Raw genomic sequence first — 18,350 nt, 5'->3', positions numbered from 1 at the left:
ACCAAAAAATCTATCTTCTTTGAGCTACCCTACTGGTTAGATTTGGGCTTGAGACATAACCTTGATGTCATGCATATTGAGAAAAACATATGCGATAGCGTGTTGGGAACATTGCTGAATATTGAAGGAAAAACTAAGGACTCCGCCAATGCCCGTCGTGATTTGGCAAACCTTGGAATAAGGAAAGAATTGCATTTACAACATAATGGGGACCATATGACTATGAGTCTTGGTTGTTACATGTTAAACTTAAATGAGCGAAAGATTTTCTGTGATTGGTTATCAAAAGTGAAATTTCCTGATGGTTTTGCATCGAACATTGCCCGTTGTGTGAATGCTAGTGAAGGGAAGATCAGTGGAATGAAAAGCCATGACTGTCATGTCTTCGTGCAAGCACTGTTGCCGGTTGTGATTGGTGGGTTCTTACGGTCTGATGTGCGTCAAGCCTTAATAGATTTAAGCTTGTTCTTTAAAGAATTATGTTCTCGAACTTTGAAATTATCAGTGTTAACATGTCTTCAAGCTAATATTCCCATCATTCTCTGCAAACTAGAAATGATATTCCCTCCAGCTTTTTTTGATATCATGGTGCACCTTGCCATTCACTTGCCAGAGGAGGCATTCCTGGCAGGACCCGTGCAATACAGGTGGATGTACCCATTCGAAAGGTATCTAGGGAAGTTCAAGCGGTACGTCCGCAACAAAGCGCGGCCAGAGGGCTCAATTGCTGAGGCATATGTGCATCTCGAGTGTCTTACATTTTGCTCTATGTACCTCCATGATATTGAAACTAGATATAATCGCGAGGAACGCAACAATGATGTTCGTATTGGGACAACTGATTTGGGAAATGAGACAAGTTTATCTGTTTTCTCACAAAAGGTTAGACCATTGGGTACAGCAAGTTCTCACAAATTAGCCGACACACTATTGGTCAAGGCTCGATGGTATATACTTAATAATTGCATGGAGATTGAGCAATACATTCAGTAAGTGGACCAATATATGAGTTCTTATGCACTTTATGAATTGTTATTGCTAAAACTACCTTTCCCTCCTAGTAATCGATTTGGTCACATATATTGACAGGGAGCACTATAACAAGATCCAAGAAGAGGACCCTCAAAACATTGACCGTAGGCACCAGAGTCAATTTCCATCGTGGTTCAGATCACGCGTAAGATACGAACACTGTCTGTCATTATAACTACATTCTTCTCTAATTAGTTTGTAAAACTAATTCACCTTAAATCTTCTCTGTTTGGTAGATTCGAGAGGTGCGTTCAGTTAGGCCTACTGCAGTAACTGATGAGATATATGCCTTAGCATGTGGTCCAGATCCGTGGGTTGCGTCCTATGCTGGATGCATAATGAATGGTATTCGCTTTCATACGAATGAGCGTGAAAGGCATCGCCGAAGTCAAAATAGCGGGGTGGTTGTGCATGGCGAGCATCAGGGATCCCATGTTGACTTCTACGGTGTGTTGCATGATATTATAGAGTTACGCTACATGGGTTGGCGTAAGGTATATCTCTTTCAATGCGCATGGTATGACATTGGTGACCCGAGAAGAGGGATACGTGTTAGGGACAAATTGACGATAGTCAATACTGCTAGGCAATGGTATAAAGATGAGCCTTTCATTCTTGCCTTCCAAGCAAGTCAAGTCTTTTATCTCAATGATCCAATATTGGGGGAAGTTGGCAGGTTGTCCATAAAATTACAAGTAGGAATGTTTACAACATTCATGCAAGTAATACTGTTGAGGATGGGATGGATAATGACGAAACATCAGATGGTGACTCAGATGATGAGGTTGACAATAACACTAACAATTATCCCCCTATTCTCGAGAGTGGACCAGCCATGTCCGAGCCATTGAATCGAGATGATTCAGAAAATTTGCCTGTTGATCCAGCTTCCATATCGGGTCAAGACCCGATACAATCATCTGACCAAGAGTTTGATATTGATGATGAACTATCTGACGATGACTTGGGGCTGGAGGATGTATGTGCCGATGATAACTCTGGTAGCGAGGCTGAGAATCAGCTGAATGAGGAAGCTGATTCTGATTAGTAAATGTCTAGCTTTGTATTTGGGACTTGGTTGATAATGAACTTGTACGGTGTAGTATTTGAATTCACGTGGGTGTATCTTAATGCAAAATCACATCCTTGTATAAGTTTAATGTTTTAGATGTGAAGTTCGGTTGGCTTCTTCTTTCTAAGAATTAAATTCGTGCATATTTCTTACTTTTGCTTTTGGGCTTGCCTTTTTCCGATCAAAAACCAATATAAGATCTTCATAATGTTAAGCTCGAGAAAGTATGATTGATTTATATTGAGACCTGTAATCCAAAATCCTTATGTTTATTGCATGATAAATAAATCAAGATAGAATATTATGTAAGAAATGAAGCTTCGTCATGCATTGTCCATTCTGATATGTATATTTACTATTATGATCAAGAACTTTATCCACTGTGTTTGAGGTGCATGGTCTTATCATGCCCTTGGAATAAATGTTCTCAAATATTCAATTCTAAGACTGACTATTGGTTTAAAAAAGGATATTATTATTATTATTATTATTATTATTATTATTATTATTATTATTGTTCTATTTGTTTAATTAGGGTTTTAGTCATTAGACATTGGGAAAGAAGCAGGAGATAGAGTAGAAATGGAGAGAGTGTGGCTTATATTGTTGCATGAACAATGCTTATAACATTTTTTAATATACACTCTTAATATTTAGGTGATCTCCCTTTCCTAATATATATGTACAAAACTAGCTTAGTCAGAAGTTGGATAAAGTTATTAGAATTGAAAAAATATATCAGCCCCATGATGTTAGACATGCTAATATAATATATATATATATATATATATATATTATATAAAGAGCTCATGGTCTAGCATGTAGTTGAATGTATTTCTTATTAAGGCAGCAGCCTAGCTAGTGCTGATTGGTGAGTATAGTTTGAGCCGGATCTCTTTGTGTTTTTTTCTAAGTAATACCCCTTGGCAAAATAACTATAAGTTCAAGTACTTATAGAGATCCTATCTACTGCACAATACACAACAAATAATCAAGTAGTTTATATAAAAGTAGAAGAACATTGCATAAAATACCTATTTATATGATCATCATGTTATGTATGATTTCGACCTTGTTGCTTTGAAAGGACTGGACTAAATGCAAAAGATACATGTTTTGCAATTAAGGACTGGTATTTTTTAGTTGGAGTGCTTCTAATAAGGAAAACTTAAGTAGATGTTGATAGCTACTAAAATAGGACAAAAGGTTACTCACAGGTGGTTTTTGCGTTGTATGCAGATTTTAGGCTGGTCTTTAAAGGCAACGTGCTACAAACCCCTATAATCATTTCTATGATGTCAAGTGGCTGGAAGGTTGTGGCAGGGGGATGATGCCAATGTGAATTAAATTGCCACAGCATAAGCATCTAGATAAACAGCCGCATCCAAAACTATTATCCCACAAATGGAGGTATATGCATGAGGAGGATCACAAACTCTTAACAGGGTTGCAAAGGGATCATGAACTGGCCTTACATCTCGGATTGCAACCCAGTTGGAGAATGATGGTTGTGGCACAAGTTCAAGTGGGAGTATTGTCCAGTCCATGCAATAATCTAAAGAATATATATACAACACCATATAATGCAAAATCAGGAAATGCAAATAAACCCATATCTAAAATTACAATCTATATGCACACACCCATTTAGGTGGTCATAAATTTGAACTCAAGTTTGTTTCCAATAACACTCAATTTTGAGTTGTTGCTGGAAACATGGGATTTAATTACATAGCATACCGTGAGCAGTAAAATAGTTGAGTATTTTAAAATGGAGTTAAAAACATATTAGCCCTGCCAACAAAACATGTTTCATATTGTTGATATGTTCCAACTCCTGTCCAGGTGTGTTGCCATAATTTCTGATTATGGGATTCAGAAATAGACGTCCACAACTCCAAGATATTTGGTTTGTTATTTAAAATGGAATAAATAAGTGAAGCATTCAACTAACCATGTTTATTATTGATGGTATTCTCACAACTAACAGCCTAAGTGTGTTGTTTAATTTTGGATAATGGTATTTAAAAAAATGGTCCATAAAATTTCTGGAATACTGTTGAAGAGCAAAATGGTAATTTTTCTTATGATAATATACAACAAGATTGGCCTATGTAAGGGGAGGGAGATGTTGTAAAGGGCGGGAGGGTAATTTTTTTGAGATGGGAAATGGCGCCATGATGTCAACTCCTAGTGGCTGGTTGGTATTTCCCATGGACAGGTGTCCCTCAATCCTGTGTGTTAGAGAAATCTTTATTTTCTTCTGGAAACCTCCACATCTGGTTCAGAAAAAGCACGACACACTTTGAAGTCCAGAAATATCCAAGGTACTCTTGAGCTGCTGTTGTTCTTCCAGCATCTGTACTATGCTTCCAGCAGGGCCATCAGGTTTGGTAGTAGTTTGATTTGCATTTTCCAGATTCTTTTCTTCCACTTTGGATCTTTAAAACTATCTTCTTCACATTTGTTTTTACTGTAACAATATTATCTTATTTACAATTGTCTTCCTATGCATGGAGCTACTGCTTTTCTTCCATTTGAGCATTTTCAAAAGTTTAAAACCTATTACATAAACTACACATAATGGTTCCTCTCATTCACCTACTGCCACGAAAGCCAGACCAACAACCAGGTACTAACAACCCTTTTGTCTCTCTTGCCTTATTCTGTGACTGCGTGTTTTGTACTGAGATGTTAGATTAGGTTTACACAGGCCACCTACAACCATTTCATCATACTTTTGGATTTTGTTTTCTCTTCACAAGTTGTTTATATTTTTAGAATACTGGATATTATTTTTGTTATCTACCCCACTTGATTTTGAGTTACTATATTGGGCAAATGTTTTGCATGTCAATGCATGTAGAAAACACTGATTTGCCCTGTAAACATCTACATGCTAGAAAACAGGCAAGTAGATTCAAATACATACTATAAAAGCTAGAAAATGTATTGGATGTCATAAGGGTAGATGTTTCCCTGATTTATTCAGGATTTCAGTACACTTATAAAACTGTTTTTAACAATAGCAGGAGGTGTCCATGATAAATCTTGGATTTAATGATATCTTATTTTAAAAAAAATTTATCATTTTTATTACACGTGGGTGACTCAACCCAGCACATGTTGTTTGAGGTGGTTTCCAGTTTTCATGCAAAATGTTAAATTCACATTACAAATGTACTATACTTGGCCATAAACCAAGTTGGGTTCCCACTAGTTAGCCTGACACCTTTGTATTCTCATAGAAAGAGAATACATTGCATTATCCCAGATTGGGCATACAGCTTGGTGTTTATATTTTTCAGTTGGAAATCCTCCAAGAAAGGGTACATGTGCTTAATAGCAAGAGCCCATAAACTCTTAATATTGCTTTGATTGTTTCTAGATGTGGATTTAGTTTGCTTACAAGTAGAGTATATATGAATGGTACCAACATAATAGTTAGAGGTTGAAATATCATTTTACATTATATTTAGTAGGTTAAATAGCATCTTACTCTATTCTCTCACAAATTGGTTGCGTGTTAGAACTGACTTAGGTTTGAAATTCCAGCAAAGCCAAGGATGGTGAAATCTATAAAGTTTCGGGGGGCCGAGCTCGACACGGTAGCGCTCTCATTGGTAGCAATCAAGAAGCAGATGCGTTGCCGCGGAGAACCACATTGCGGGACGAGCCAGAGTCAAATGAATCGACGCAGGATGTAGGAGCTGCGTGCGCAAAAGAGGCAATGGGTGGAGCACTTGTTGGAGAGAGTCACAGTAATACAGGTATGGGTTCCAATCTGGTTCCTGAGGAGTCAGTTTATACTATGTGGTGTGGTAAAATTATATCTTTCTTTACAAGTATATAATTTTTCCTGGTTCATGAATGCAAAAAGGTGATTGGGTTACACGATATTAATGTCTTAATGTAGATCCACTTACTAAGAAACGAGGTCGAGGGCAGGCGAAAGGCACGCTATTTGAACGACTTAGGAAGATGGGTAAGATCCCTTTGGTTATACAAGATGGTCATCGAGGGCCTTCGTGCGAGAATGCCTCCATATTCACTGGTCGGTTGACGGGGATTATTAAAGTACATGCCGACATGAGGCATGCTAGTTGGAGTTATGTACCCGAAGAGGAAAAGCAAGAGCTCGTTGACCGTGTGCGGGTAGGACCTTACTTTGTCCTAAGAAAGTGATGAAGCTGGTGACTTACTCATTTGTTGTAATCAGGCATGTTTGATGAAAAATCCTTGTAATGAAGTACATATTTCATATTGCAGGCAGATTTTGTTCTGGATTGGACAAAGGACAACCATCGTGAGATGGTTGAAAGACATTTGGGCGATAAGTATAATGCATATCATTATGCACTACACAAAGTGTATTTAAAATATGCATCACATGAAGAGGCCCTACGTGGTGGGACGGACATGGTGGAGAAACCTGTATGGGAAAAGCTATGTGAACGGTGGGCAAGTTCGACATTTAAGGTATATTGTAATTTTATTCAGATTAGTATTAAGTGAATAAAATAGAGTAGGTTGATTTTTCTATTGCCTCAAATAGGAGTATATGATACAGTAAGGGTTTTTTCCAATTATGTTAAGCTCGAGAAACACACTATTGGGAAATGAGATTTAATTTTTTAGAAACAAGTGCAGGAGAAGTCCAGAAGAAACAGTTCAAATAGACAAAAACTAAAAGTCAAACATACCGGTGGACGAAAATCCTTTATACGGATATTAGAGGAGAAGGTTTGTGATAACTATGGGTATATATAAGTCCTCACCAATATGTTCAAATAAGAAAGTATATTTACTATTGCTTGTGTGTTTCAGAGGGAGACGGCGCCAAACATGGTTGCATTTTATAAGGAAACACATTGGTCAACTCGAAAGGGTAAATTCATTAATGCAGCAAGTGAACACAATTATGTAAGATTGTGTTTAATTTACTTTAAGTTAGACTATAGTAATGATAGGTATTTAACAACAATGCTGATTTTCCTTTCATCTACATTTTTCAGAATCTAATGGTGGAGAGGTTAGGTGAAAAAGAATCTGAAGAGGATGTTGAAGCAGCAGCTGACACTATATTCAAAGAAGTATTGGGACAAAAATCTGGGTACGCAGTAGGGATGGGACACATGGTTATTCCCGACCCCTCTCCTTCAATGAAGAAAAGTAGAGTATTTATTCGTCTCTCGGAGGAGAATGAACGCAACAAGAACGATGCGGAAATGTACAAGAGCAAACTAGACACTCTGATGCGAGATATTGAAGCGTTGAAGAAGAATTTTTCTGAGCATGAGAAAGTCTTATTCAACTATCGAATGACTGAGATTGAGGGAGGTACTGAGTCTCATAGAGAGACTCATCAAGATGCTTAGGCATCTCACTTTCTTACTATTTTGTGGAGGGCTTTTTTGTGGGGTTTTTTTATTTTTTGTGGATTGTTTATTGGATATGTAACAATCCAATGGCCAAACTGTTTTGTCCCTCGATAGTATATATTTGGTAGTTGCATATTATAGTTAAGGTGGATAAGTTTAAACCGGTAGTGGAAAAATCAGATAGTGAGTTGACTTTTGAGTTGTTGGTAGTCTCTCTTGAAAGGTTGGGGGAAAAGAGTTGCAATCTTTGGTTGAGTAGCTTGATAGGGACAGATTAGGTTCTTATGAAAGGGTAAGTTCTCTTACAATTACATATACTGGTTTAGAATTTGATATTTAGATTTGCAAAAGTCTGAAAACTGAACAAGTAATTCCATTTCACCAGTATTCTCCTCTTACAAGTTGGAGCAAGTCTTTTGATTAGCCATATGGATCATGGAATGCAAAGCAGGAGTTGGTGGAGATGAAGAGCAGGTTCAGATAAATGTACTATTCGCTGGGGCTGTATTTATTCTGCTGCAATGTAAGAATTAATACTTGCTTTCCCTTTTTTCCAAGTCATGTATGCACAATTCCAGTTCTAACTATATATCACACACACCCCCAATTGGAGCTCCATAAGCTTCAGGTTTTAAATTCTAGTATAAATATTTTGGTTAGTTTATATGGTGAGATAACCTCCTAACTAAGTAGCACAAATATGTTAAACTGGACTGAAATAGTTTAATTATGTGCAAATCAGAAAACTCCTCATGGTGCCTAGTTAGTACCAATTGTGATATTATTAATACTTATATACATAAACTTAGACTTGGTTGCAAATAATGAATCCAATTTATTCCTTGACAACATTGATCCATTGCTATGATAGATGGGGAGTCACAAGTAGAGTATCAACAATTAATTTTCCCTGCTCTTGTATGTTTTATGAATTCAGATTCCTACAAACTTTTTAGAGATATATAGAACTGATATTCTGCACACGCATGGATGAGGCTATTGCAAACTCTATTATGAGGAATATGCAACTATTGTACTTAAGATAGCATAAAAATAATGGTAGTAGGTATTTCATTTATATTCCACGGGAATATCACTCTCATTGATATAATGTCATTTTCGAAATTCATGTTTAGAGTTAGGATTATTACTCAAGCAAATCCTAATATGGTTGTATGGGCAAGAGTTAATTAATTAAAATTAATGTACAAGGTATGGATGCACAATTACTATAGCAGCTTACTCTACCCCTACTGTCATGTTATGCTCCAATTAAGTAACTTAGTTTGACAAAGTGCTTGTTGAAAATTTCAGGAAACATGTTAGCACCGAGTGTAATTTGTGGAGCAAGATTGGTAAATCTGAATGTTGGAGAACAAGATAGGGGGACATCTATTGCCCTTAGTAATCTGTCTATATATCCAAAGCACTTATCATAGATGCTGTTGGAGCAAGAATGTTATAATTCCCTCATGTACTGCCATACACAGTTGCAACTCTTATGTTTGTACATGACTTTGAACTATTTGGTTTCAATGAATATTAGCATATTTGTCTATATGATGGTGTAATCACAAAATGTTGGCAGGTTTGTATATAGCTATGATGGTGATTATATATGTATATTGACAGGTTATTATTAAACAAACCATTTCGTTTGTTTGCTGCATGTTGGTGTGGTATCTTCCTTAAGTTGATAATTTTGTTGGATTGTTTGGCTGAAAACTTCTTGTAGTCTAAAAGGTTGAATTTGTACTAGTTGTCATTGGTAATAAGGACACTTTTATAACGTGTTCAGATGGTTGAGGTAACAGATTTGGACAGTAATTTATAAATTACTGTCCAGTGGTTTCTTGGGAAATCAGCAATTGTCCATTTAATCGATTAGTGGGGAAAATCTTTAAATTGGACGGAATGAGCTGCATGGACTCCGAAAAGACTATAGACGATGAGAATTGGTAATGTTTATTGGTGTGTTGTTGCAAAAGGTTGTCATGGATAAATAATGTATTCCTTGTGTTGCCTTTTTTTTTTCCCACGGACAGGTATGGTATTAAATGAAATGGTTGCAATGATCTAAGTTCACTGAGAATCATTGTTTCCCACCAATAAACATCATGGGACTGACTAATTTTCACCACTAATGTCATCAGAATAAAGGCTATTTGCATTTACGCATATATATTGTCAAAGACAATTAACATGGATAACAGAATTTTGCAAGGAGCTTGTGTAACGGGAAATACCTATTTCCCAAAATATGTTGTGGTGGGTAGTAAGTAGTCGTTTCCAGATATGTGCGTTACTATTATACAATTGTGTCCCAAAATTATCGTCCAAAAAACAACTGTAGTGATGAACTAGTGGATGGGAAGAAACTTCATGCCACTAAAGTTTCCACAAAAACCATCATGGATAAAGAGTTTTTCCCGCCAGTAACTTCCATGGAGAGATGACCTATTTGTCACCACAAGCGTTTGGTTGGCAACATTTTTTCCCACGGGCAGAACACTGATTTGCCGCAAGATTTGGTCGTGGGAAAAAACCTACCTTTTGCCACGATAAACCTATTTGGTGGGTAATATATTTTTCTCCATGAATTATATTCCACGACCCAGCCACCAGAAGAATTGGTGGGAAAAGTTTTTTTTTTACTGGTCCATAACTTATTCCCACCATTGTACTCCATTGCAAAAACTGTCATTTGTTGTAGTGTAAGAAGCAGGAGTGTTGTTAGCCGAATATCTTGCAAAAACAGAGGAGCAACGTGATCTGGGCAACTTTGAAACATTCAAATATTTGAACTGTATTGTTTTGAAATCATTTATTTAAACTTCAGTTTTTGAAATCCCGCAACATGTGCGGATTGTTATACAGCTTGTACTATTTATAGTGTACGATGCACAGATGAATACATGCTCTGAAATCCTTTTCATCCAATCCTGTGTTTAAACTTTACACCCCGAATTTTATCTTGATTTTTCATAAAGAAATGTTGGAGAAAAGGGATAAAGTGATTAATATATTATTGACTCTATTTACATTGGATAGCCAAGGCAGATTTATACACAATTGTGTCATGAGAATCCCATAAGTTAAAGGATACCAAAATAAATATATTAATAATTCCTTGTGATCAAGATGATGTCATCAACGTAGATGAGAACAAAAGAGTTGAGATGATGATCATGCATGGTGTACATAATATGACACCTATCATTTTCTAATTGATGATGATTTGATTGACGTAGACCTAACAATGCAAACTTGACCATAACTATAGGTACTAGTTCTAAACTTTTTAAACATGTACTAGTTTTGAAAAAGTTCAAACCCTAGAGTTTGAAAAATAATCTTTCTTAATTAAAAGAAAAAAAAATATTTGTAATCGTAAATTATGTAACTATCGGGTAACCATTTTGAAAAAAAATGAATAAAATATAAGACATATATGAAAAAAAAAATTTAATTTTTTAATAGTAGTTCCTACTTTTTTTAAAGTTGTTACGCGGCGTTTACATTTTATGGTTGTATGTAAAATTACTCTAATTAAAATTACTTGCATAGATACTAATATTTAAGAAAAAAAATATTTGCAAAGTAATTACGCTGTGTAAACATCCCATGAGAATACCTAGTGATCATACTTTAGAAATGCCTAATACTTATTCCTTTTATTTTGGACCAATTAGTCCATTCATTCATTCAACCCAGTCCACCGAGTTTCCGGCCAAGTCCCCAGTAGGGGATCCACTTTGTTGGCTAATTCATCGGCCTTTCAATGAACCCAAGTCCAACTACTTCGAAACCTGTCTTGGGTGTTACTTTCCCAGCTCTCAATTTATTGATTTTGGCATCTACTTTGAGCTTAATTCACGTTCTTCTTCTCCGTGAATCGTATAGCTTCTCACGCCACCTGAACGAGTTTAGAACGTTCATTTCCACATTGACCTTTGGCCGCGTTAGTGTCTGTTCAGCTTGACCCCTAGGGTTTGTATTCATCTAGACAGAGGAGAGAGAGTGGGAAGAAGAAGAAGAAAATGCATTTAGACTTTTTTTCAAATCTCAAAATAATAATAATATTAAAAAATAATATTATAATAATATTTTATTCAACTTTTAACTTTCATCTAACTATCCAAACGGGACCTTAAATATTTTTCAATAGAACTTTTCTTATTGACACTGGGTGTCCCCTTAATAAAGTTCAGATTAATCTGGAAAGTGCACAAGCCTGAACAAATAGTTTGCTGTAAGTGCCCAAAAATAATAAACCTTTCCCCAAACACCCACCCATAAACGATTTATGTAAGTCAGCCATTGAATTTGAGACTGGTATAAAGGCTTATGGATGGAATTGCAAACCTCTCATCAAGCGATTTCATTCGAGTGCTGTACACCAATTCAATTAACCAACCAATGTTTTAAGTGACGAAAAGAGTAGTCAATATAACATAGAAATGAGAAAAACATTCCTCCCAGCTTACAATAATAAATAATGATGGGATATTTACCAAAATACCATGGTTTACTGGGCTAGCCGAAGACTCTCTCATGAAGGAAGCTAGCTGATCTACAGCAGAAAAGCCTGAAAACATGCATCTGAGAGAGGCCAGGTTGAGTTGTAACTTTGCTATTCAGCTGTATAGACGTTGTACTTTGACAGTAGATAGTCTCTGTCACTAAAGCTTGTTAATAAATTTCATCTCATAAAAACTTGGAAACTGCTGTACAAACAACCCTAAGCTGGAATTTTCAGAATCTAGTTCACAAGTAATGCAGTAAATGAGATAATTCAGTCTAGAAATCCCAACCATATTCATCAAGATCTAGTGCCAAACTGCCTTCAAAGGTTTCGGCATTCGATTATGTTCTACAAGAGATCTGTTGAAATTAGGGTCATTTAATAAGATAACAGAACTCTAGCATAGATGGTCTTTTATTTAACTCCAAGCACATTTACTGAATACAATGACACATTGATCTCCAAAGTTTTGAGTGTCTCAGCGCTCATCACTAAAATATCTCTTTTATAGTACCATTCTTGCATTGCTTTGAAGTACTGCCCATATTGATGGACAGATATGAACAGCAGACCAACTTCTCATTTCCAATGTAAATCATTGTCCCCAAGCACAGGCCCTATATCACATAGCACGAAGAAGATAATAAGCAACATAAATATGTGCAGAATAACTATCAGAGAAGTTGAACGTTTCAAGCACTGTTCGGATCCTTAACTAGTATACAAGTTTACAGTGTAAACTAATTGGATGGAAACTCAACCCTACAAAGTAAAAATCCATTGCTGGCCCTAGATGTTTACAGGACACGATTATGTTACTAAATCACATGAAAAATGCATGTTATATAGCCTTCAAGGTGAATAATAAAAGATTCCTGGTCCTTCAATTCAACTCACAGCATCAATGTAAGCAGGGAGTCTAGCTACTGGAATTGAACTTCACTTATCTAGTTACAAAACAAAACTCACTGCAGGTTTCAGATTGTAACATTTGTTGGGGAAAAAATGTTACAATCTGGATCTTCCACTTTTGCACTTTTACATGAAGGTTTATTACTAATTAACGAAAAAAAGATCACCAACACCAGATGGTATAAAAAGAATTCTATTGATATAAAATTGAAGTTGGCCTCTTCAAGCACTAAATCATGATATGTGCATGTGTACAAGGGCTTCGCCTACTTCATTCGTATCAATAAAATTTACATCTTACTTATAAAAAAAATCATGATATGTGCAGCAACCGTTTCTTGCACAAATATAGAAACCTATAAGGGTACATGCAGAATAGAATGGTTGCCTAAGCAAATAATGCTCAAAACGTACAACAACATAAAGCTGAATGAACAAAAAAAATGAAGACTAGACATGGAGTGAAGACAGCCAATGACTAATCCTAAGGAATGAAAATGCCTCAGAAAAAATTAAAGGAGAGATAAGAGATCCTTAAAGCATCTAATTTCAAAGGAAAGAATAAGAGCATAAAGATGTAGTTAAAGTAATTCAGAATTGCACAAAGAAAACAAGATGAAACCAGAAAAGTAACCAGCATAGGAAGAATCTAACTCAATGGAAATTCCATTGTGCAATCAAATGAGAAACTGAGGTTAGCTTAAAGTCCACCTAGTTATTAGTTCTAGCCCAACCCAAATGAACTTTTCAATTACCAGTAGTTACCTAATCTAAACTCTTCCATTACTTATTAGCCTATATTCCACCGGCTTATATGTTCTAGCCCAATACTGGATCTTCCACTTTCATGTGAGGTTTTCATTAAGTGGGTGGTAACTATTCATATTCTCCCATTAAATGTGATTTTCCTCATTCAGTGGTCCACTCCTCACTTGAGATGTTGTAAAACAACTTTAAGCAGAGTTCACAATTTGAACAAAAAGGATAGCACATTGTTCTTTTTTCCTTTATAAATAATAAAAAAAAAAAATTGTGCGAAAGGCATAATCCAAGTACACGAGGTATTCAAGAGAGAAGCCTATCTGAAAATAGAAAACTACAGAAGAAAATCTGTAAAATAAGTCCATTAAAGCGTGTAGAAGCTGTCCAAAAGAGGAGAGTATTGAAAAAGATAGTCTAGACAGAGCAGTAGCCATCTTGCAACGGAGTAAAAAGTGATCCACAAACTCTTCAATCCTCTTACACATGCAACACCACTTAATCACAACAAGGTGTCTTTTCCTCAGATTATCCATGGTAAAAATCTTTCCTACAAAGACTGTCCAAGCAAAAGAAATGGCCATGTCTGGTTAATATGTGTTTTTAAAGGTTTTGAAAAAAAGAATTGAGATGTGTTCTTTAATGGATTTTGTGGAAATGGATAGAAAAAAAATGAGAAATTGTTTGGATAAAATTTGTTGAGATGTGTTTTATATTGGGGTTTGTTAAAGTGGATAGGTAGATTTGAAAGTTATTTTGGTTTTTGGGGTGTTTTTCATGGAAACCTAAGCAAATCATTGGACAATTTTTATTTTTTTTTTGCAGAAATAGAAATTTGTTAGGGATTCAAAAGGTGTTTGGGCTGGAGTTGAAAAGGTTTTACAAAAAATTAGAAAAATTTCAAAAGAAAAAAAAAATAAAAACATATGAAACCATGGCCACAACTCTTGGAGGCACCTTAGGGCTCGTTTGTTTTCAGAAAACATCTCATCTAATCATTACAATTTTCTCAACTTCCAATACAAAATAAAATAAACAATTCAACTTTTTCAAATCTCAAAACAAAAATAATATTAAAAAATATATTCTAACAATATTTTATTCAACTTTTTAACTTTAATCTCAACTCATCTCATCTCATCTGCGAAAACAAACAAGGAATTGCTCTAATTAAACTTACATTCCACTGAGGGAGATCACTATACATCTCTAAAAGGTCCACAACAGAAGATTGCTTAAGTATTCAGTTTCATTTATCTCTTATATTTCGTTTTATGATAGGTAGCACGATTCATGCACCTTCATATTTTCCAGATTAGAAACAAAGGCACCATTTACTAGGCTTGGTATCGCATGGGGAATGCCGACGAGGGTGGTAGATTTACTGTCATGTTGGAGAGGTATTCAGGGCAATCGTCAAATAGCGGCTGTTTGGAAGATGGTGCCTATATGTTTAATATGGTGGACTTGGAACGAGAGGAATGGTCGCTGTTTTGATAATAGGGAACGTTCAATGGGAGAGTTCAGGGACTTTTTCTTTCATACATTATTACTTTGGGCTTTGGCTATTGTATTGAATGGGACTAGTTTTAATGAATTTTATGCTGTTTTTCACAGCGCTTAGCTTGTACTTAGGTTCATCTCTTGTATACTTCCTATGTACTAGGGCCTTGCCTAATTATGTGGATTAGTAAAATTCTTCTTACTTATCAAAAGAGAAACAAAGGTACCATTACATATCACATCACATTCGACATGCATGACCACTTGAAGCTTTTACAAAAAAATTATAAAAAAAAAAAACCATATAAAACCATCCACGGCCATAACTCTTGGAGGCACCTTAGTCCACCATATTCTCTTCCACGGAAAGGTGATGTTAAAATTGAGGAATAAAGACATTATAGAAAGAACGAAAATTTAACATCCCTTTCTTGGAAGGGTCCCCAAAAGAGCTTGTCTTCACCCTTACTCTCAAAATAGTGGATTACAACACATTAAAGAATGTATTAAAGAAATCAACCTTCCAGTCATGAATTGCTCTAATTAAACTTGCATTCCACTGAGGGAGATCACTATACATCTCTAAAAGGTCCACAACAGAAGATTGCTTAAGTATTCAGTTTTTAAAATTTTAAATCTTGGTGCTATAATATATGTAGCATTCTATCTTTAATAGGATGAGGATGTTACATTTGTTTCATTTTACTTCCTCTCATTTACCTTTTATATTTCATTTTATGATAGGTAGCACGATTCATGCACCTTCATATTTTCAAGATTAGAAACAAAGGCAACCATTACATATCACATCACATTTGACATGCATGACCACTTAACGGCATCATAAAAAAGAAAATTACAAGAAGCTGACGAGGAGGAAGAAATGCTGCAAAATGTGTGAGATTGTCCAATAACCAAAATAATAAGATAATATATTAATAAATACTGTGAGTACATCCCAAGAAATAAAATGACATGGTAAATGCACGCTGCCATTGAGAATAGGACACCTGATTTCCAAACAATGGAAACATCGATTTGGATAAAACAACAGCATTTCTAACAAACAGAAGCCTGCTTCCAAATGTGCAACAAGCACAATGGAGAACATCTGAAATGCAATTTTTCAGCAGTATACAAATCTAAGAATCAATTGGCTCCTTCAAAAGCACATTTCTTCCTAGGCATGATCTACCAAACAACTGTTCTGTCTAACCTATCAACATAAAACGAAAGAACACCATACTTGACCCCATAACGATATCAAATTAAAACGCCCCGACAATTAGCTCTATGAACCCAAGTTGCATAATCTAGAAACACAGAACTCACAAATTACACAACTCCATTTTCTACGATTAAGTAAGAAATTAAGAATTGTAGTACACGTAATCATACCCAAGGTTGAGAATGCTATTAATTGGATCCAGAAGCTGCGGTTGCTGAGTGTGCTGGTGCTGATGCTGCGACTGCTCCTGCTGTTGCTGTTGCTGCTGCAAACTTGCACCGGCCGCCACTGCTGCGGCGGTCGAAGGAGCCCCCTTGGCTTCAGCAAGCCTCCACATATACCATGACGCTACCGACCTGTAAGGTCTCCACTTATCGCACAACTGGTCCATCTGCGACGGCCGAGGCAAATCCTCGAGATTGTAAAGAAGCTGAACACCCTTACGAACATTGAGGTCGTTAATCGGGAGCACATCCGGTCTATGCAGCGAGAAAATCATGAACATGTGCACAGACCAGGACCCAATCCCATTGACCATCGTGAGCATCGTGAAGAGCGATTTGTCGTCCATATTTACAATAGCGGCGTCGGATAGAATCCCATTCTGGTATTTCCTCGCGAGGTCGTGGAGGTAGCTAGCTTTACGGCCCGAAACCCCAATTTGGCGGAGCTGCTGAGGGGTTAGGGCAAGCACAGTCTCAGGAAGAACCCCAGCCTCTCCGCCGCAGAGCGCAATGAAGCGTGTGTAGATGGAGGTACCGGCCTTGTAAGCGAGTTGCTGGTAGAGAATGCTGCGGGTCAGGGCAAGGAATGGGGCTTGAAAAGTGTCGAAGGTGGGGGGTTGGTGAAGGTCGATCAAGGGGCCGAGGACCGGATCTGCGCTTCTTAGGTGTCGGAGCGCGATTTCGACCTCGCCCTCGCACGAGAGCGATCTAGCGACGATTCTTGGCAAGGTTATGGCAGTGGAGCGCTGCTGCTGGCCGGATTTCGATTTCACGGATTTAGTCGCCAAGGGCTTGGGGGTTTCGGCAGCGGCGACGATGATTTGGGAGGATTTCGAGTCGGACTCGTTTTCGGGCGAGAGCTTCCGGATCTTCCGAGGCCGGAAGGGAATTTTGGAAGGGGGAGAGGAGGTCTGTGGAGGAGCATTGCTCAGTTCCGCCGCCGATGGCGTGGCTCCGGGAATATTGCTGGCGGCCGACGAGTCATGGTGGGGCGGCTGTATGAGGGCTTGGGTCTGATCTTGGGTTTGGGTTTGGGTTTGGGTTTGGGTTTGCTCGCCCATATGTAAGAGACAGATTCAGTCGGCGGCGGCTTGAGTAGGGTTACACTGTCGCCGGCGGTGTGGGTCAACAAAAAGGCGGAATGGAAGGCATCGTGGGTAGATATGGAGCGGAGGAACTTGTGTAAACTGAAAAGGAGTTTTGAAGCTGAAAATAAAAGACAAGTGTAGTCTGCAGTCTCACTTTCTTTTTATAACTCCTGCGCCCTCCTCATCTCTTGTCTCGTGCACTTGAGTTTCTTCAGTAACACTAGTTGGCTGTGTATCAGTTTTGTCGAGGGTAGAAAATTTTGCACATCATCAGTTAATTCTTTTATATAAATAAAATAATTTTATTTAAATATAAGAATGATACAGTAACCGGATAAATTAGCAAAAGAGGCTTACTCGGATATAAAAATGTAAAAATAACATAAAATAAGTAGGACTCAGTTACTCTAAATAATGATGAAAACCACTATAAACGTGAGGATCTAACAACTCTACAAGGAAAGACTCTTGTTGCTTTTCTTCCATCTGGGGTGATTATCTGTGGGTAGTTTGATTCAAAGTGGGCAGTCGAACTATTCAACTCCGTCAAAGTCAAATTCGGAGTGGGTAGTTGTGATGCCTCCAACCTCCGTTTGGATGGAACAGGACTTGGAGTGTCAGGACAT

The 18,350-nt window shown here is 37.1% G+C and overlaps 1 protein-coding gene and 1 long non-coding RNA gene across 2 annotated transcripts; both read right to left on the bottom strand.

Moving 5' to 3' along the window:
- Positions 1 to 12,286: 12,286 nt before the first annotated feature.
- On the bottom strand, positions 12,287 to 17,980 carry LOC121244374 (DNA-3-methyladenine glycosylase 1-like). The gene is made up of 2 exons (XM_041142429.1): positions 16,583 to 17,980; positions 12,287 to 12,627 (listed from the first exon to the last, which is right to left on the bottom strand). Exons 1-2 carry the CDS (start codon positions 17,695 to 17,697, stop codon positions 12,606 to 12,608), a joined length of 1,137 nt encoding a protein of 378 aa, XP_040998363.1. The 5' UTR covers positions 17,698 to 17,980; the 3' UTR covers positions 12,287 to 12,605.
- Positions 14,207 to 16,576, bottom strand: LOC121244376. Its single transcript, XR_005936408.1, has 2 exons — positions 15,524 to 16,576; positions 14,207 to 14,638 (listed from the first exon to the last, which is right to left on the bottom strand). It is a non-coding gene; the product is annotated as an uncharacterized LOC121244376 (long non-coding RNA).
- Positions 17,981 to 18,350: the final 370 nt, after the last annotated feature.

This window comes from Juglans microcarpa x Juglans regia, chromosome 8S (assembly GCF_004785595.1).
Source record: "Juglans microcarpa x Juglans regia isolate MS1-56 chromosome 8S, Jm3101_v1.0, whole genome shotgun sequence".
Taxonomy (NCBI): domain Eukaryota; kingdom Viridiplantae; phylum Streptophyta; class Magnoliopsida; order Fagales; family Juglandaceae; genus Juglans; species Juglans microcarpa x Juglans regia.
The sequence above is the reverse complement of the archived record's forward strand: the minus strand, read 5'-3'. Positions and strand labels throughout refer to the sequence as shown.

What these genes read in the sequence shown, in the direction of transcription:
- LOC121244374 (XM_041142429.1), bottom strand. Translation starts at nt 17,697, where the DNA reads ATGGGCGAGCAAACCCAAACCCAAACCCAAACCCAAACCCAAGATCAG. An exon ending in AATAGCATTCTCAACCTTGG is followed by an intron (nt 12,628 to 16,582) that starts GTATGATTACGT and finishes TATGTGATATAG; the next exon opens with GGCCTGTGCTTGGGGACAAT.